The 22118-nt window shown below is 34.9% G+C and overlaps 1 protein-coding gene across 12 annotated transcripts in view; it reads right to left on the bottom strand.

Annotated features, from left to right (window-relative positions):
- Window positions 1-14618: 14618 nt before the first annotated feature.
- Window positions 14619-22118, bottom strand: part of ZNF644 (zinc finger protein 644) — a 114720-nt gene continuing 107220 nt past the window's right edge. For 8 of the 12 annotated variants that reach the window (XM_033863633.2, XM_033863635.2, XM_019919956.3 and 5 more), the window contains 2 exons: window positions 17065-17167; window positions 14619-16318 (listed from right to left, as the gene is read on the bottom strand). In XM_033863633.2, the coding sequence (XP_033719524.1) occupies window positions 16126-16318; window positions 17065-17167 (296 nt within the window). In that variant the 3' untranslated portion in view covers window positions 14619-16125. Of the gene's footprint in view, window positions 16319-17064; window positions 17168-19180; window positions 19230-19263; window positions 19605-22118 lie in introns of those variants that run through there. The other 4 variants (XM_033863652.2, XM_019919959.3, XR_012334636.1 and 1 more) reach the window with 3 other exon arrangements.

Genomic DNA, 22118 nt, shown 5'->3' with positions numbered 1-22118 from the left:
TGGTTGGCTCTTCAAGCATATCCACTGGGTTGGGTCTGAAACTGCTCTAAACAAAGTCTCCTTCCTTATACTACCTAGTGCTCGCTGATCTTCGCTTTCAGAAATTAGGCTCTTTGACCTGTTCAGCCTTGTCAAACCTCTTATCATTTTCTCTATGAATTCTATGCAATACATAATCCCTCTAGAGTATTTCTTAGTATAAATATGATTCTGTCCTCTTTCACAGTATTGGTATCAACCTGAAGGACCTGCTATAAGGATTACTATTTACATTTAACACACATAAAAAGCCTTTTTTTTTTTTTTTTTTTTTTTTCAGTACTCAGGCCTCTCACTGTTGTGGCTTCTCCCGTTGCAGAGCACAAGCTCCGGACGCGCAGGCTCAGCGGCCATGGCTCACGGGCCCAGCCGCTCTTCAGCATGTGGGATCTTCCCGGACCGGGGCACGAACCCCGTCCCCTGCATTGGCAGACGGACTCTCAACCACTGCGCCACCAGGGAAGCCCAAAAGCCCTTTCTTGTACTAGGAAGTGGCAACATCCAGCACAGATACAACTGGAGTCATCACAGTCAAAGCTTGGGCCAAAATACTTTATTTACTAAAAGTGATTAGGCCAAAGCCCTAAGACAGATGTCTAGTAAAAGAGATCAACTCACCCCAAAGCATATAGGATTTAAAACTGCTAAGTCAAATCTCTGTCAAGTTATATATTTTCTTTAGAACGAAAGAGATAAATGTTTCATATATTATTCCTAAAGGACCAATGGAGTTCATTCATCAAGTTTAGGCCCGTTTGGCAAAATTATTCAGCTTTATGTTTTCTAAGAAATAAAGCTTCGACAGTGAAAAGTCATCACTTGGGAAATGGTTGGATTTTCCTCCCTGGGGATTGTGGTTGACTCCACAACCTCTTTCACCCAGGAAAGGGAAAAGCCAATCATAAGAGTCCCTTCCCCTTGCCAGTAACTGTTTAGGAAGGGGCACATGACCTCTGCCATGTCTGCCAATGAGAACGAGGTTAGTCAGCCAGAGTGTTTCTCATGTTTCCTTCCTCTTAAAAACTTAACTGGTCCTGAGGATTTACTATTTAAAATTTTCTAAATCAGTAGTTATTTACAATATTCATATTAAATGTTTAACTAAATTCCTCCCTCCCCAAAGATGACATAAGAAGTGACAAATAAATAATGGATTACAGGCAATTATCTGAGTACAAAGTCCTGCAGAGAGGGCAATTCAGACGAAGAAATCAGGATCAGAAAGTCTTTTCTACAACTCCTTTTCCCTGGACCCAACTCTGGTTCCTGTTTGGCATACTATGAACTTTTACCAGAGAGAGGCAGCTGTGAGCCCCTTACCAATGAATTTAGGTGCAAGGTAAGAGAGAAATGCAAAGCAAAAAGAAACCAAAAATAGGGTTAAAGCCTCAAGATTACAAGAGAGAAAGAGTCTTCAGCCTAGAAGCAATTAATTTTAAACTTCAGGTTACATGAAAAACTCCACCTTGTAATACCATGGCCCAGCAGCCAGAACCTGTTACCACCACCACTCGAGAGCAATGAGGGTTGGGGTAGGTTGAAGTCACTCTTGGAAACTGGAGTGTGCTGCTAATGTGAAACTTAGAATACACTTTGGTTTGGTCTTAATAGTTAGGAGCACAGGCTCTGATGCCAGGCTGCCTGGAACTGAATTCCAGCTTCAGTATTTGCCAGTTGTTGGGAAAGTTAGCTCTTCATGCTTTTTTCTCATTGTAAAAGATTATATTTTCTACTTTGCTATGGCAATAAAATAAGATTATTATATGTAAAATATTTGGAACAGTGCCTGGCACATAGCAAGTGCGTGATAAATGTTACCTATTATTATAAATGTATGATTATTATATCTGGCTCTGACAGGGAGTTTTGCTTTAAAAGAGGAGTAGAAATGGGCAGTAGCTGGAGAGGACAGTGGGGGACAAAAGAGGTTTGTTTTTTAAAGACTGGAGAAAAAAACGTAAGGGTGGAAAGTTGGTTTAACTAGGGCTGGGATTTCGCCAACAGTGTATATACAAAGGGAGAGAGGAACAGGGATGAGTGATTACAAGAGAGTGATCTTGATAAAGGACTGATGAATAAAATTTGGGTAAGCAGTAAGGGGTAACAAGGGGGATAGTTGATGGAGAGGCTGAGAGTCAAATAAAAAGGTGGTAAAATCAATAGATTTTAGGCCCTGGTGGGGCTGAAGAATTACAGAGTCAGAGTATAAGAGAATAGAATTGGAAGGACAAGAAGTGGTAATTCAGAGAGTAGGAATATTACAACTGAGAAGAAAATAGGGTTGCAGTTATGGATACAAAGTTTAGGGTACGATCATGCAAGTGAGAGACTGAAATAGGAAAGGATAAATTTGTTATAGAGGTCTTATGATCTTACATGCCTAACCATGGCATAGAGGGGCCCTATATGACCCAGATCTCCATTATTTCTCTAACATCACCTCCTGCTCCCCACTTGCTTTTCTCCAGCCATAGGGGCCTTCCTGTGTACCTTCAGCACACCAAGCATGCTCTCAATTAGTCTTTGCACTTGTTCTTCCCACAGCCCAGTACACTTTCCCTACCTCCCTCACCACCTTCAGCAATTTGCTCTAATGTCACTTTCTCATGGACATTCAAGTTTTAGGACATGAGAGTGCGAGAGTTTTAGGACATGAGAGTGCAAAGACTGACCTGCAGCTAAAAATCTTCCAGGCTGTGGCATACTGGGGGATTGGTAACTGCAACAAGGAGAAGGAGTGAGCAGTACAGTTTGATAGCATGAGCTTCACAGCTGGGGATTTTTAGAGGAGAGAGGGAGAAAAGTCTGGAAGTAGCAATGAAGAACAAAGCGGATCAGACCTTTCTCTCCTCTGAAGAGTGAGATAAAATATGAAATTTACTGGAAGATCTTACGTAAAGTGAGTCCTGACTGAATCTGTTCACTTCTATAGTATTGGGTTGGCCAAAAAGTTCGTTCGGGTTTTTCCATAAGTTCGTACAGAAAACCCGAACAAACTTTCTGGCCAACCCAATACATACTGCATTTTGTTTGTGTTTTTAATCCAGTAGACCACCCAGAAAATGGGTCATGAGAACAAAACAAAACTTACTGTTGTGCCAGTATTACCATTTAGGACCATTTGATTGGCTTTCTGGGTAAGAAGTGGTCTCATGATCTATGGACCTCTAGAAGAGCTTGTAATATATTACATGAAATAATAGCAGAGGTCTTGAAAAAACCATGTTCACATAATATTTTTCACCTTTGGTAAATGTTTTGGTTCTGAAATGGCCCCAACAGACATTTTAAATTAGCAGCTTGGTCACTTTGAGCAAAGAGAAAGGAGTAACAATAAATGTCACCTTCTAATAGTAACCAAATAAAAAATTAAAAAGCAGAATACAAACTGTAAATCAGAGGATAAAAAATTTACTCATTTTAATCATCTATGTTTTAAATTAACTTCTAAAAAAATAAAATACTTTCATTCCTTATCTATTTCTAAGCATCTTCATGAAATATATATCTAGTGACTGCCGTGAGTAGAAAGCACTGTTGTGCTATTCTAGAAGAACTGACTTATAAGTTGTATGCAGAAGAGAAAGATTTGAGGTAGCTAAAAAGAACACTTTTCTGAAGCAGAAGTACCATGTCTTATAACGTGATGTCATAATGGTTTAGGGAAGTAACATTCCATTCCAATTTGCACAAACTATTCTATCAATCAAAAAAAGCCTTTCATGTAAAACTCTCTCTTACAGACTGTGTGTTACACTGAAAAGTTTACCAGTGACTAAGAAATTATTGGGGAAGAGATCTAGGGGAATTAGGAAAGTTATATACTGACAATAACTTATAGATTAACTTCTGAAGTTTGGATTGAATATGCATTGCAGCATCCTCCATTCCCTAAAAACTGTCATAATGAAAAAATTTAAGTCTATAACAGTGTTGGGAAAGAAGAAAGTATATTTGATTAATCATAAATTATGCGTAATTCCTGAAAAAAAAAAAAGAGGGTAAATGGAATCTGACTGAAGGAGGAAAACTGAGGCCAAACTATGCATGGGAAGGTAGTTACAAAAGGTGGGAAGGATTCCAGATGTTGGACTACTTTTATAATAGTTCAGCCATGGCAGAGGCATGATATTGCTCTACAATACCAAAAAAGAAACAAAGTCTACACTTCTAAAACGCTTGATACTGGTTGCACTCTTTCCTTATAATCACCAGAAACAGGCCAAACTTATAGAACATTTGCAGAAAGGCTAACAAGAAATCTGAAATGTAAGTGAGCAAACAAGCAAGAATTGCCAAATATGTGAGGGAACCAACACCATGAAAGGGCATCAAACTCAGCAGACAGAACTAATTTCTGAGAAAACAGTTAATAGGGCAAAAGGAGTCTTAAAAACATATAGAATTAATATCCTCAGAAGGCCAAGAGGATATCACATCCATGAGACAAATAGGACCTTAAGAAGAACAATTATTTTTATACCTTTTAAAAATTAATTAGAAAGAAAAAATGAGTATAAAAATAAACACAGCAAAATACCAAACCTCCAACCAACTCAACGGATAGGCTGATTAGCAGAATGAACACAGCTTTAGAGTCAATTAGTGTGTTGGAAGAAGGAACTAAGGAATTCTCCCAGGGCACAGTGCAAAAGACAAGGGAATGAAAAATATAAAAAAAAAAAAAGTAAGAGACATGGAAGACAGATGTAGGAGTTGTAATATCCACCCTAAAGAAGCTAAATCATGATAAAGATATATATATAAAAAATTCTGTACCCCAAAACCCAGAGATTACACACTATTTTTTTTTTTTTTTTTTTTTTTGCGGTACGCGGGCCTCTCACTGTTGTGGCCTCTCCCGTTGCAGAGCACAGGCTCCAGACGCGCAGGCTCAGAGGCCACGGCTCACGGGCCCAGCTGCTCCGCGGCATGTGGGATCTTCCTGGACTGGGGCACGAACCCGTGTCTCCTGCATCGGCAGGCGGACTCTCAACCACTGCGCCACCAGGGAAGCCCTACACACTATTTTTAAACACATGAGAAACTGGTTAAAAAGAAAATCAAAGTTTAAATGTAAGGTAATAAATAAACAACAATGATAATAGCTCTCTCTCTCTCTCTTTCTCTCTCTCTCTCTCTATACACACACATATATAGATAAAACTTTCAGTAAGTTTAATTAAGTAAAAAAGATAAAGTAGAAGTAAATATTGGGAATTCCCTGGTGGTCCAGTGGTTAGGACTCGATCCTTTCACTGCCGTGAGTTCAATCCCTAGTCGGGGAACTAAGATCCCGCAAGTCTCACAGCAGGGTCAAAAAATAAATAAATAAACATTAGTTATGTAAGTAAACAATGACAGATATGGAGATTAAATAACTAGTGAGAAATACACTATGTACAAATTATCCCAAATTTTTAGAATATTTATAAGAAATGTACACTCCTCTAAGAAAATGTAACTAAAATTGGCTCAAAGGGAGGGAAAAAAACCTAACAACCTATGATTATAAACAAAATAGTAAAAGTAGTCAACAAGATCTTTCTCTCCAAAGTTAACAGCTCATATGAGTTTATGAATCAGTACTATCAAATCCTTAAGAAAGAAATACTGTCTATGAAAACTCTTTCAAAGCATAGGCAAATTTAAACTTCTGAACTCATTTTATGAGGTTAATATAACTTGGATACCAAATCCAGACAAATATAGCAGAAAGTATACTAATAGTACACTAATAGATATACATGAAAAAATTCTTCAGTGACATAGAAGCAAATCAATTTTCCTAGTACTAAGCAACATACCATGACTAAGGAGAAATGTAAGGGTGGTCCAATGTTTAAAAGCCTATTAATAGGGCTTCCCTGGTGGCGCAGTGGTTGGGGGTCCACCTGCCGATGCAGGGGACACGGGTTCGTGCCCCGGTCCAGGAAGATCCCACATGCCACGGAGCGGCTGGGTCCATGAGCCATGGCTGCTGGGCCTGCGCGTCCAGAACCTGTGCTCCGCAACGGGAGAGGCCACAACAGTGAGAGGCCCGCGTACCGCAAAAAAAAAAAAAAAAAAAAAAAAGCCTATTAATAAATTTTATTAACATCAATATATTAAAGAAGAAGAAATCACATGACAATCTCAACAGAGGTAAAAGAAACATTTTGCTAAGATTGAGAGTCCACTTTCTATTAAAAATAAAAAAAAGACAAACGCATAGAATTCCCTGGCGGTCCAGTGGCTAGGACTCAGCACTTTCACTGCTGTGGCCTGGGTTCAATCCCTGGTTGGGGAAGTAAGATGCCGCAAACCGTGTGGCGTGACCGAAAAACAAAACAAAAACAAACGCAAACACATAAAAACTCTTAACCAATAAGAAACAAACTATTTTTAACTCAATAAATTGTGTCTACAAGAAACTTCCAGCAAAATTATATTTAATGATGAAATGAAGTATCCCAATTACAATCAGGAGCAAGAGAGGAAAGTCAGCTATCACCACCGATGTTCAACATTGTACTGGAGATCCTTGACAATGTAAAAACACACGAAAAGACTATGCATAAATAATTCAAAGTAAGAAATAAATGTCACAATGCACAGATGTTATAACTGGCTACTTAGAAATTTCAAAGAGAACTGATTGAAAAGATATTAGATATATATAACAGAGTTGAACAATGTGAAAAGAGATGAATAAGAGTACCATACAGAGAACAGTTTCCCTTTACATCAGCAATTTCAGTAAGAAATTTTGGGGAAAATTCATTTACAAAAGCAACAAAAACAAATATATAGAAATAAAAAATATAGACAAAAATATATAGAAATATAGAAAAAATATAGAAATAAAATTTTTAATGTCCAATTCTTTATAAAGAAATGCTATAAGACATAAAAAATGATAAATGGAAAAACATACCATGTTCCTAAAAAGACTCATATTTTCCCATTCTCCACAAATTGCTTTCCTCCCCAAAGGGGGAGGGGTAAATTGGGAGATTGAGATTAACATACACACACTACTATATTTAAAATAGATAACTAATAAGTACCTACTGTATAGCACAGGGAACTCTACTCAATACTCTGTAATGACCTACATGAGAATAGAATCTAAAAGAGTAGATATATGTATATATGTAACTGATTCACTTTGCTGTATAGCAGAAACACAACTTTGTAAATCAACTATATTCCAATAAAAATTAATTAAAAAAAATAAATTCAGTGCAGTTCTAGGTAAAATCTCAGGGTTCAAATGGAATTTGATGAACTAGTTCTAAAATACACCTGGAGGGGCTTCCCTGGTGGCTCAGTGGTTGAGAGTCCACCTGCCGATGCAGGGGACATGGGTTCGTGCCCCGGTCCTGGAAGATCCCACATGCTGCAGAGCGGCTGGGCCCGTAAGCCATGGCCGCTGAGCCTGCGCGTCCGGAGCCTGTGCTCCGCAACGGGAGAGGCCACAACAGTGAGAGGCCCGCGTACCGCAAAAAAAAAAATAAATAAAATAAAATAAAATAAAATAAAATACACCTGGAAGAGAAAAATGCTTAAGAATAGCCAAATTTTATTTTTAAGAAGAAAAAAAGGGGAATGTACCCCATAAGAAATTTAGATTTCCTTTAAAATAACAGCTTATTCACTTAAATCATTCAGTGAATATTGACTTGATGCATAATATATACCAGAACTCTTCTAAGAAAACAGAAGTGAACAAAACATACAAAATCCCTGCTCTCAGAAATTTATTTATATTCTGATTCTGATAACAGTAGACCAAATTAAATAATCTGGATAAATTCTCTCCCACCGGGGTCAACTAAAAAAGTTGGATTAATAAAAACAAAAACATCATATAAGCATTAAAGAAGTAACGAGATGGTAGAGAATTACCAAGTCAAACTAAGAGAAGACTAGAAACTCAGGAGGGCCACCCAATAATGAAACCTTTTATTTTTGCCCTGAGGACACATCCTGTATGGAGGAAATAGTTCTGAAACTAAGTCAGACATTCGATGGCCTTGGGCTAGGAAAAGAAAACTACATTCACAGGGTAGAAGGTGAAACCAGAGGTGTGCAAACCTTTCCATGACACAGTTTTTACAATCTGACTTTGGGTCATCGGGATAGTCCAGGAAAACGCAAACCTTGAACTTGGATTAAGGTGTTAGAAACTGGTCGTACCCCTAGGCACCTGACAGAAGTAAACAAAAATCCTATAGGGGACAATACTATCCTAAATTTCAACACAGTTTCCAAATACAACGTTCAGCATATTGTTAAACATACAGGCACATAAGAAAACAAGACACCATGAACAAGAAACAGAAAAAGCAACTATCAATAAACTCAGATCCACAATTACTTTAGATTCTGGAATTATCAGAGGGAGAATATAAAAGTAACTATGTAGACGATATTCAAAGACATAATAGCCAAGTAAGATACTAGAAACAATAAGAAACGTATCTGGAAAGAACCAACAGAAATTCTAGATCTGAAAAATATCATAACCAGAATTAAGATCTCAGTAGATGAGATTTAACAGTAACTGAGAAAATTAGTAAACTAGAAGATAGGGCAAAAGAAACTACCTAGAATGTAACACCAAAAGACAAAGATAGAAAACAGGGAAGAGAAAGTAAAACACCCAGAGGATGCAGTGAGAAGGATTTAACACACATTAATTGGAGTCCCAAAAGAACCAGGGAGAGAGAAAATGAGGCAGAAATAATAGTTTACAGACAAGGTCTAGAAAATTTCCAGATGCCCAGCAGAGTTCCCAAACTTGACAATAACAAAAGACATTCCCATCAAGCCATTTTATAGCAAAACTTTAGAAAACTAAAGATAGAGACAAATATCTTGAAAGCAGCCAGAAAATACAGGACAGCTTATTTTAAAATGAGCAACAGCTGAACTTGCAAGAATGAAGCAGAAAACACTGGATAAAAACTTCAATATGCAGGGGGAAAATAACTGCCAATTTAGATAGAATTCCATACCTGATGAAAATATCCTTCAAGAATTCAGCGAATATAGGCATCTTTGGACAAACAAGAACATTTGAGAAATTCAGAAGGATGTATCTGATTACATTAAGAACTGTTCATCGACAGTCACTATAACTGCAAGTGGAAAAATAGAGTGCAAAGTAGAAGATATCTACAACACATATAACCTAAGACTTAGAGGAATTCCTAAGTGTCAATAAGAAACAAGACAGATACTCCAATATAAAAAAATGGGCAATTTGTCAAGGCATTTCGCAAAAGAGGAAATCTAAGTGGCCAATAAGCAAACATAAAAAAGGATAATCAATCTGATAGAAATCAGGGGAATGTAAGTTAAATTCACAATGAAATAACATTAACACTCACCAACTGGCAAAAATTTAAGTCTGACAACAGTATTAGTGAAGGTAGGAACAAAAACTCTTATGAACTCCATGTGGGAGTACAAATGTGTACAATCATCTTGGAAAATAGTCTGTCCTTGTCTAAGAGGCATATATTCTATGACAAAAAATTCTACTCCTTGGCATGTACCCTAGAGAAACTTGCAGATGCCTAAAAGACAGACAAGAATGTTCATAGCTTCACAGCTCTTAAAAGCCAAAAAGCAACCAAATGACGACAACCCAAATGTTTATCAACAATAAACATGAATAATTAAATGGTGTCATATATAGATATGCAATAATATACAACAATGAAAATGAATAAACTACAGCTATGGGAAGAATAGAGATGAAATGCAAAGATAACGTTAACCAAAGGGGGCAAGTCACAAAAGAATACTTGTGGTATAATTCCATTTCTGTAAAATACAAAAACAGGCAAAACTGAACTATATGCATTCCTAGGAAGTCAAACTTAAAAACAGCCAACAAACGATTATTAGAAAAGTCAGAATAATGGTAATGGGAGGGAGAGAATTTAACTGGGGTGGAGAACATGGAGGTTTCTGGGGGTGCAGGCAATGTTCTACATTCTGTTCTTGTAGTAATTACAATATTTCTTTAAATGGTAACATGTTTATGAACTTCACCTCAAAAAATAATCTGGCACGAAGCAATCTGTGCAGGCTTTAAAAACTTGGGGTATTTATAATATTTAAGAAAATCTGGCCTATTAGACTAACAGTTCAGCTTTCCAAATTCAACTTAAAATGTGTAGTTGAGTAATCAACTTTGACTTGTGATTTTTAAGTAAAAATGTTACTAAGTTATACAAGCCATTGAAATATTCATGAGACTTTAAGGTTCTACACGTTAAGAGTTTAATCTATTGTATTTATAAGAGATATTTATATACTTCAGAAGGTCTTAAATCAGGGTACTGAGATTCTCAAAATAGAAACAATATATTGACTTTATAAATGAAGTTTAAAAGTTTTTTGAAGTTTTAAGTTGTAAATGGGACTAAACATTACCGAAAAGCTCCTTAAAGTATTTGCTGAAATTTGCCAAACTCGTCAATAGAAAAATGAAATTCCAGAGGCTGACCTTAATAGCTTAAGAAAGAACCAACTCTCTAGGTTTATATCTTTAAAAAAACAAATAATAATCTTTTTTACCAATTTGTTCAGAAGAAGCAAAATAATTCACACTATCTCTTCTTCCAACCATATAAAAACAAAAAACCTGTGCCAGAAGATTTTTGGGAATTTGCCTAGAATTATAATAGAAAATATAAACCATTTGACAGTTGATATGGCAACACATAATACTTTTAAAGTAGCTATTCTTTACTTTTTGGGGAGGAAGAGGCGTCACGGCCCATTCTGAGTATCTGAGAAGTGCTACGGAACTCAAAGAAGAATGCATATTGATATACAAACAAACTTTTGGAATAAATAATAGTCAAAGATCGCTTGAAAGACTACAAAGTATAAAGGCACTTATACTCTCTATTATACTACTGGCGAATGACAAAATCAAAGTTGAAGTTATTTTAGACACATTATCTAGTAAAACATATTCATATGTATTTTTATTATATTAAATCAGAAAGTTAATGCCTTTGTGATAAAAAATTAACTTACTTTGTTTTCATTTGTCACTTAAAGATGAACAAGATACTACTTTTTACCTACTAAACAAGCAAAGTTTTAAAAATACACTGGCAAGGATGAAAGGAATTGTAAGCCATTCTCATAAGCTGCAGGTAGGAGCATAAAGTTATAATGGCCTCCCTGTATAACAATTTGGAAATTCATATATAAAGCCTCAAATGTGTGAGCGATATCCAACTCTTTAATCTACCAATTCTACTACTAGAAGTTCATCCTAACAAAATAATTTTGGATGTGTACAACGTACTGCAAGAAATGTTCGTCAAAAGCATTCTTTATAATTCCAAAATCCTAGAGACAACATAAAATGATCAACAATGGAGGTGTAAATACCACGTGGTACAATGGAACATTATGCAAAAATTGAAAGTATATTTAAGAATAATATGTAGTGGTATGAAAATGCTTGTGGATCTACAGCTAAGAGAATAAAGGGTTAATTTCTACACAGCATGATCTTGTGTTTTTTTAAAAAGGAAAAGTCTATAAAATAGAAGAACAAGACTAGAATAGAAATATGACAAATTTTTACTGTGAAGGAAGTCCATTTATTTTTTCTTGTCTAAAACTTTAATAAAAAGGAAAAACCCTAGTGATTATTTATTAGATTATATCCCACTCTTTGTTCACGTTGACCTCTGACTTAATGTAAGAATGAGGTATCAATTCTGTAAGTTTTACTTGTTACTGTTGTTTACACCTAAGCAATTAAAAGTATTATTCAATTATTTGTAATCAAAGTAATCAAGAATAATGAAGGTTGTACCTATGTCTATAATGTAGGCTAAAGAATCGAGAAATTAAAGTTACGAGCTATTGACTAAAGATCAATAGCTGAACTTGACTGGCCCTCAGAATAAGAAAACAAGTTCCCATTTTTGCAATAAATTGGATAGCTACCTTCCATACCAGGGGTAAATGCTTAATTATAGTCCATGGTTTGAAATATCATTGATGCTGACTAGTTTTTGTCACATAGAGGCTTTACATCTAGCGTGATATAATAGAAAATAAATATTTGGTCTTTGTCCCTGGCTCCTGGCATACATCTCCTAAAACGCTTGCAATCTCCAGAGTGATGAGAGTGTCTTTCATAAGCTAATGACATGACTGGTGGCTGGGGGCCCCCAGATAGCTTCAGAATGGGAGTGGGTCACCAGAAAGACCAAGGCATGATTAGAGGGTTGGAGTTTTTTGTCCCGCTACCCTGCCGAAACCTCCAGGGAAAGGAAAGGAGCTAGAGATTGAGTTAATCACCAATGGCCAATTATTTAATTAATTATGCCTACATAATGAAACCTCCATAATAACCCCCTAAGGGATGGGCTTCTGGGTTGGCGAACACATCAAGATGCTGGGAGGGTGGCGCACCAGAGAAAGCATGGAAGCTCCATGCCACCTCCTTCCCAGCACACCTTGCCCTATGCATCTCTTCCATTTCACTGTTCCTGAGTTATGTTCTTTATAATAAACTGTTGAAGTCAAGTATTTTTCTGAGTTCTCTGAGCCACTCTAGCAAATTATTGAACCTGAAGAGTGGGTTGTGGCAACCTTTGATTTATAGCCAGCTGATCACAAGTATGGGTGACCTGATACTTGTGAGTGGCATCTCAAGTGTGGGCAGTCTTGTGGGACTGAGCCCTTTAACCCATGGAGTCTGACACTAACTCCAGGTAGTTAATGTCAGAATTGACTTGAACTGTTCGACACCGAACTGGTGTCTGGAGAATCAGAGAACTGGTTGTTGTTGGTGGAAAATGCTCAAGATTGAGTATTCAAAGGTTAGTCTATACAATGCAGTACTTAAATTTCAAATAAACTTGGGAAAATGGGATACTGGGATAAATTATAATATTATTACATTCATAACTATATTGAAACAATATGAGAAACGTAACAAGCTGTTAAAAGTAAATGTGTTTCAGAATGAAGGTCATACACAGTCATATATAATGATGCAGATAAACTGTATTCAGTACTCCATCGTGACAAATGTACCCAAAATAGGAATTGACAAAAACTACCAGAATGTAATAAAGATCATATACAGAAAGGAAAAAAAAAAAAAAAAAAAAAAAAAAAAGGTAAATGTGTTTGAGTCATAATACCACAGGAGATTTTCCCCATTTTTTACTTTTTCATTTTCTTAATATTTCTAAAATGAGCATGTATTACAATTTTTTAGTGAAGAAAAAAAAAATCAAAGCTATATTTTGGACCAGTATGTTTTAACTGTATAGTCCCTGAGAGGTTATGTGTATGTCCTTAAAAGAAACTTTGTCTAATTAAATTACTACTGAAAAACTATCATTCCCTCTAACCCGTAACTAAGCATGTGAAATCTAAAATAAGAGATATTATAGCTATGCCATGGTTCTAAATATATTCTAAAGAAGCATAGTGGAAAATACTACTTTTGAAGAAGTTAACTTTTTTTGTCTTGATGCTATTAAATAAATCAATGCTTTTAACAAGATTTCTTTAAAAAAGAAAAAGAAGCTCAAATACAAAAGAGGCTCAAACATCTTAGGCAATAATAAAGGAATTACAAAAGAAAATTCAGCAATACTGAATACTGAAATAGTGCATGTTTTAACATGAAACTCTATCATGTAACTTAAGACAATATTTTATAATTTTCTTCCAGTGGAAGCCAAATTAAAATATATCATTAACTTTCTAGTTGCCAAATAAAAGACAAACTTTGCTCCCTAAGAAGTTTTTAAAATTTTGAAACCCAAATATCTTTATTATGAAAAATGTTCTTTGTTTAATTTACTTTTCAGGCATCCCTCTAGCTTACTGTTTCCAATTTGAATTATTGTATTTTGATGATTTAATTCTTTTTATATCCAGAAGGAGAAATATTGTTTTAGAAATAGTTTAACATAAAAAATGTAATCTAGGTTTGCTTATGAAATCTGTGGTCAAACTAGCTACTTATATTCCTACATCTTGATAGTTGGCTTAATTAAATCAAAGAACTATAAACATTAGAGTTGAAAGGGGCTCTAGTGATTGCTAGTCTTCCCACCAGGAATCTTTTTTTTTCCCCTTAATTTCTGAACTGTACTTGCTACGTAGTAGTATGACTTCCAATGAAAAATATATATTCTATTTAAATATAGAATATATTCATATCAATGAAACTTATTCAGTAAGAGAATACTGGTATACACAGACTTGGTAAATTTTCAGTCAAAAGTTAAGAAATTTGATGTTTTAGTTAGACTCACCATTATAGAGAAGCAAACAGTTTCTATGAGGCCTTTGGAAAAATGAGAATAACTTATAAGTACTTTTCCCCTTATCTAGTAACCCAGGGATCAGGAGACCATTGGTTGGGAATGATCCATTTTGTTCAATTTCCTAATTTTACATATGAAGTATGTGAATAAAGTAACCTGCTAAGTATAAACAACATAAATCAAATGAAACACAACTTCAAGTGGACCATTTCCACCAGTGATAAAAATAAGAAATGTTTCACACTATAGACATTATAATTTTCTTTAAGTCTTTTTTTATTTAGAGATTTTTCTGGTAAGGAGATATACCATAGGAAAGCAATTTCACTGGCAGTGAGGTATGTATATACTCTACCAAAATACTCCTTATTTTAACTGCTCTTAACTTTATTTACATACGAAGAAAAGTATCAATGCATATCCTTGTTTCAACTATAGTATTAGCCATACTACATGAAATAAAATGAAATGGTGCTTGCATACAAAAACTGTTATTTGTAAAGGAATTTAATTTCAGATTAAAATAATTAATTTGCTTTTGGGAAGAGTTTAAAAGGAGAATCACAATTTATCATGACCAAGACATCTGCACCATATTTTCCATTCCTCACAGCACATTTATTTCAGTAATTCCATTATGTCGGTTCTTAGCATGAGCATAGTGTTACACGATTTTCGTACATATAGTCACATCCAAAACAAGTTCTAAAATTTAAATTGTAAACATTCTCATCATATGTAGAAATATTTCAATTGGTGTATTAAGTTTTGCTAACTGATCAAATCTGGAGGAGAATATAAATGAGAAAGCCTATTCTAAACTGTGTAGTGAGCATTGTTTATTAATTACATTTCTACAATGTTAAATAAAGTAAGAGGCAAACCTGTCCTGTAAGCATGTCAAATTTTAGGTAAAACATTAAAAAGAAACAAATCTGTTAACAAAAGGATGTCTTGCAATAAAGAACATTAGATTTTTAAAATCTATTATGATACAAAAATGTAAAGGGTAAATAGCATCTTTGTTGACAAAGTAGGAGGTAGCATGGATGCACCACTTTATTGTCTGAGAAATGCAACTGGAGTAAAGAATATTTCCTTACCATGAATAATTTCCAGGACTATGTACATATTTCTTTTAGAAATACTTGTTTAAACAAATCTCCCTCCACTTTTTAGTATAAAAAAAAACCGTTCCATGTGATTTTAAAAAAACACTTACACATCTAGATAGAATAGTACTCTGCCCTATTTGAGTGAACAGTCTCAAACTATGAAGTACATGATATTTAATGCCCTAAGTTGAGTAAATTTAGTTAGCGGTTCCTGGTATTATACAAAACACTAAATATATACAAACAAAATATAATATCTTAATTTTCAATGCAAGTCTTGTGGGGAATAAACAGAACCTTGATTCTGGTAACACTGCAGAAAACATAATTTTCCAATAAGTCTGTCTTTAAGTATCCATGTGCAACAGTTTATTAATGACTGCTTACGTGTACTGATCTATCATTGAGTGAACACAGTTAACTGACAAAACGTAGTAAACCTCAGAAACACATCTCCCATCCTATACAAAATATAGAGACTACTTACTGTTTGAAGCACTCAATTTGCTCTGATGTCACTGTCATTCACTTTTCCCCATTTTCCTGCTTTAGTATTTATAAACGGATAATTTAATGTGGCTTTAAAAAAAAGACAAAGAATTTCAAATTTACATCCAATTCAAATTTGCTATTTAAAAGGTTTTCTTGTTCTACGAAGCTGCTTCTGCCATTAGTAGAGAAAATGAAGTTTCTGTAATGGAGGCAGGCTTTTTGAGTAGTGACGTGACTTCCACCATGCCAGCTCCAGTCCGTGGAAGATTAGCGTTTACAATGTGTCGTTGTAAGTGCTTAATCCAGTCTTCCTGAACAGACAATGGTCCACGAAAGACTAGGCCACAAAACCTAGAGAAGAAGTTGATAACAGTCTCTTAACATGACCAATTCCCTTTATTTAAAACCAATTCCCATAAAATCCATAAACACAGGAGCAAACTTTACTCTGTATTGGAGATAGTACTTGACAATAGTTTCTAAACACCTATAAAGTCAAAATGCTTTAATACAATATCAAAACTGCCAATTCATAATAACTCCACTAATATTTGTAGAGATGGGAACATTACTATTAGGTTAAAATTAATTAAAAGGTCTTAACGTCTACACATCTTAATATATTTAAAACAACTCTTAATTCCAAAATGCACTATTCTTTTCAAAAGACCACTCCCCAATTCAGAATTCCTTAAACTGCATGAAGATGAGTATGGAAGGTGTGAATGAGCTTGTATAGCTACACTTAGAAGTATGAGTGGAGAGAAAATATATTCCCAATAAGCAGGAACTCAAGACAACTAAAAAAATATCAAATTAAACCAAACAAAGCACACAAATAAAACACAACAAAAACAAAAGACACTTTTACAAATCACAGTATCCTAGAGAATGTAAAAACCTTGATTCATTAGTTGTTGAAGTATAGCATATTATGAGCCATATAAGATTTTAAGTCTGTCTCCAAAAGTTCATTTGTAACTTGATTTTTGAGAATGCACCTTCTGCCACAAACTAAAAATCCCAAATAAAACAGCTAATATGTCTCAAAGCAAAATCTGAAGAAACTGAGCCGATTTGGCAATATAGGCATATACCTGCATCGGAGAATGTAAACCTCGTCAGCACCATGAGGTAATGTTAGCATTTTCTTCTTGCTTCCAGATCTTGACCTTGATTTCTTTTGCTTACAATCTAAAGCTAAAAAAGGGAAGAAAAAGACTTAACATTTCTCATATATTCCAAGTATATATACATACTATACTTCTAGGGAGGTCAGACCATCTAAATCAAGTTAGAAAAAGTCTGTATTCATTTGTATTCCCTAAAGCATGCACTAACTTGCAGCTGGTTCTCTAACAGCAGTAATATTATCAGCATACACTCTTCCTGCACTCCTTTTTCAAATAATGCTTTACCATATCAAACTAGAACTGAGAAAATGTAACTAAAATAACTTGAAATGACTAAATTGGTCAATTATTACAGCAATGTAATCTTTTCTCTTATGATCATATATATACATTAACATCTGGTTAAATCTTATTTCCAGGAAAACTATAACCTTTTATGTGAGATCATTAAGTTTGCATTTGATTACTTCTCCATTAATCAGATCTCACATGGTTTGAAAACAAAAAAGTTCAATGAAAAATCAATTTTATATACCAATTCACTTTGAATTTTATAATAATAAATAGCTCTTAAAATTATATGCTAGCCCTACATCTGAAAGGGCAAACAATGCTCAACTTTCATTTTTAAACTCAATCTGTATTGCATAAACAAGCACATGTTTTATTTTCCTAGAAAACAAATACAGATCCAGATTACCTCACATAAGTTCATAAATGGACCAGAAGTTAACTGCTATTTGTTACGTTTTTTTCCTTTTATATTTTCTCCTATACCTTATTTTAAAAATGTGATTAAAAAAGGGGAAAACAAGATTTTTACATTAAAGTGGATCAAAATTCTAGTGCTAACTGTTCTTGAAATTTTTCTGTTACTTGACTTTTCCTTCAATCATTTATTACAAAAAAAATCTAATTTAATAAAGAAAAAAGGTATTTTTTATAGGTAGGAATAGACAGGACATAACATTTTATTCTTTGAATAAAACTACGCCATTCCTTTAGACAAAGGGATGATAATATTCCAGGGTGCTGCTGGTCAATTAGCAGGAAGAGATGGTAAGAATTTATCTCTAGGGATCCAAAGGGGAGGGAAACAAATGTAACAGAAGAGTTGTCCAAATGGCTTTTCTTCTCTTAACCTGTCACATGAAATCCCCTGGAAAAATTCTAGGTAAGAGAGAATAGGAACTAGCTATTCAATGATTGCGTGAAATGAACTGTTCGAAGTCTGGGTTCCAAAAGAATAGATGCTACTATTATAAAACCAATAAACATAGTTTCTTACAGTAGTCAAGTGGCAATGCTAACAGAAATGTCATATAGAAAATTAAAAACCATGAGAAGCCTAAATCTCATTCAAGCCACTGTTTTTCGCCTCCTGTCACCTGCCTCTTTAAAAGTAAAATCTAGGTCTTACAGTCTTTCTCTGTTTATCCTCAGAAGAAGAATCTAATAAGTAAAGAACTATATAGGAAGTCAAGTATTAAAGAATGGCTACTTCAAAGTTAAACAACCAAAATCTGGAACAGAAAAATCTTACAAGGTTCTCATTAGTTAGCTCATTTAAGAGTCTGGCACATAGTAGGAACTCAACAAATACTTCTGGAGTGAAAAATAAAGAAAAACCCAGCAATTTAACCTTTGACATTTAGACAGCATATGAACAGAAATCTGTTCTACCGCTATGTAATATACACTATAGTTCCTGTAGAACATTTCTGTATCATTTGTTTAAATGAATGTTGCTAGCAGTCAAACTTAAATTCTTCACTGGCCAGTCTAGCTTCTATGCAGAAACTAGGTTCTTCATAACCAGTAAGAAGAATGAGGTAACACATACTCTGTAGTCAGCACTTTCTTTTTCCTAGTTGCTTTGGTGAGCAATTTGAATTTAGGTGAATTTTAAAGAAATTCATACACTAGAAGTAAAGAGTTTAAGGAACTCAAAGGGCTAAGTGCTACTAGATGTCAGCTACTCTTTCCCTATCTATAAGGTAAACTACACACAATCCCTGTCCCTGTTACGTGGAACAGAGCAAGCATTTGGTATATCATGAGATTACAGATAGAATCTTACTTTGATGAGCTTGCTGGTTGTCAAAATTGCCACACTGTATTCAAATTTCCTTTTAAAATGTAAATAAATTACTGTAGATTACTGTAAATTACAAATAAAATACATTTTAACAATCCGTTAAATATTTGTTCACAGAATGCTAATGTTAGGTGTGTAAAGCAAACTGAGGGAGAAGGACAGAGGGCGATGGGGAAGCACGCAAAAGAATGTTTTATCAGTTACAAAGCATTTAAGTTACATGTAGATGCTGTGATACTTTAAAAAATGGAACTGGAGGGCTTCCCTGGTGGCGCAGTGGTTGAGAGTCCGCCTGCCGATGCAGGGGACATGGGTTCGTGCCCCGGTCCGGGAGGATCCCACATGCCGTGGAGCAGCTGGGCCCATGAGCCATGGCCGCTAAGCCGGCGCGTCCGGAGCCTGTGCTCTGCAGCGGGAGAGGCCACAGCAGTGAGAGGCCAGCGTACAGGAGAAAAAAAAAAAAAAAAAAGGAACTGGAAATGTTTACTCAGGTATAGAAATGTTTTTGACTTTAATCGAGGGAAAAAAATTTTTTTTCTGACTTTTGATACTATATGAACCCTAGGAACTCTTAAGTTTATGGCTGTTTTTATGAATGATCAGATCTAAATTTTAAGTGAGAATACCATAGTTTTTGTAGTAATTAGTATTTGATGGTATTATGACTTTGGAAAGTAGGACAACTCTGTCAGAAAATGATTGAGAATCTCCAGTATCCAGAGTTCCACATAAGTTTAGGGAATCACATGAACTGGGAATCCTTGGAAACTTGTCCATAAAGTTAAGATATTAAAAACCAGGGGACTCTGGTAATTACACATAAGTATCTCCGTATCTTAATATCTCCATCATCACTTTAAAATTTTTTACCCCTTGAAATGTCATTTATTTTAGGAAGTAAAATATGAATACATTTGACAGGAATAATTTTTTCTAATATCAACATCCAACCATCACCCCTACAATACTGCCCAAAATTTTAGAAAAATCTGTATATAAAAAAAAGAATATTCCAAAATGTTCCACTAAATGAAAAAGATGATGTACAAACATGTCTATTATACAAAATGTTCTCATTTAACAGATTTTATTGTCTCTAGAGGAAAAAGCAGTTTTATTCTGGACTGTACCAGGAATTGTTAGAACATTAAAAACAACATCACTAACACAGTCAGTTTTAGTATAATGCGGCTCATCAATATTTCTGACAAATAGCCTAAGGTTTATTGAAGTTGTTTCTATGAATAATCTGTCAAATAGATAACTTTATACAAAGCCTTTCTTTACAACAGAATTTTATTTGCACTTACTTGGTACTGTCAAAAATCAAAACACACACATACCGTTTTTCTGTTCCAAAGTATTTTAAATCTAACATTGTTTCTATACTTGAAATTTACAAAAAATACTAGATTAATTTTAGAAATTCTTAATTTTCTTTTTCTTGAGTATAAATACTTCTTTAGAAATGAATAAACCCAGTTACTCAGATCTTCCTATTTAGGGTGGCAGGACATGTTTAAAGTGATCAATTTTAACCGGAAGACTATAAAAAAAAAAAACTTTGAAGTTATCTGATTTATAAAAGATCTACATTGCTACTGGTAGTAATATTTTACTTGTAAGAAGAATGAATTGAGCTGAGCTGTAAGGTCATATAAAAATTTTTTCAGAATATACCTTTCAGTAAAACAGCTGTTTTGATCAAATAGGAATGAGACAGAAATACAGCAGACTTATGAGCCCTCAAAAAGAACATCATACTGCTATGCTACGAAATACAACAACAACAACAAAACAACAATTGTACCTAAAGAACTAAACTGGATCAGCAAAAAGCAAATCAATAAATAATACGACAGATACAAATTCAAATCTGTTTTCTGAGACATTAGTTTTATACATAGAAGAAAAGTAATTTACTTTGGGCTCTAACGTAAGTCCTTTTGCCACTTCCACCTTTCTGCCCATTATATACAATAACTGCTTCAATGAATTTCATTTTCTTTTTAATTCACTACACAAATGACCTCAAAGAATAGAGATTTATTTCTTAAAAACATCTGAAGCCTCTATGGTAAAGAACTAACATCATAACTAAATTAACATTCACCACCAAAATACTGTTATTTGCAATCACCCTTCCCTGCCTGTTTAGTCAAAAGTCCTATTTCTTCTGTTTTGTTCCTAACTGGTTGTTGGCATATTTAGGGTAAAGTCAAACTTAGTATAATGGCCAGATTATACACATCCAAAATAAGAGGCATGCTATAGCCCTACTAGAGGGAAGAAAATTTCTTCTCCATCTAGTTGGCCTGTATAAGGTGAGCATGCAATTGTAGCTATGAGCTCATTCAGGAAAACAGTAGCGATAAAAATGACATAAACAGATAAGCCCAACATTCCTACCACCATCATTAACAAGCTGGTGATGGAGACGGTGGTCCCAGTGGCGAGGTAGGAAGAGGATGCATATGTCCCAAGGGGTGCAGAAGTATGAGATGGATAAATAAACTCAATTCTAGTTGCTGCCATTATCCTTCAAGGCTCATAAGCCAAAAGCATATAAAAGACTGTGCCAACAGCATTTTCTTTCCCTCAGCCCCAACTAAGGGGGTGAGGAGAAACATGTTAGCCTGTATAAAATAGGGATGTGGGTTTGGGAAAGTCATTTGAGAAGCTAAATTCTTTGTTCTTCAGTGTATACTTTCCTCTTTGCAAAAAGCGCCTGCAAGACAGACTTTGTGAGTGTTCGATCTGTGCGGTCTTATAGTGTCCCATACTTGGTTTAATGCTCTGCTGTTGCAGTCTTGATATTCCTAATAATTTTTGAACATCAGGCGCTGTATTTTCATTTTGCACTGGATCCTGCAAATTATGTAGCCAGTTCTGGGTCCTGAGTAACAACTACCCTAAATGA

The sequence above is a fragment of the Tursiops truncatus genome, chromosome 1 (genome assembly GCF_011762595.2).
Source record: "Tursiops truncatus isolate mTurTru1 chromosome 1, mTurTru1.mat.Y, whole genome shotgun sequence".
NCBI classification, from domain to species: domain Eukaryota; kingdom Metazoa; phylum Chordata; class Mammalia; order Artiodactyla; family Delphinidae; genus Tursiops; species Tursiops truncatus.
This window is presented reverse-complemented; position numbering and strand designations above follow the sequence as displayed.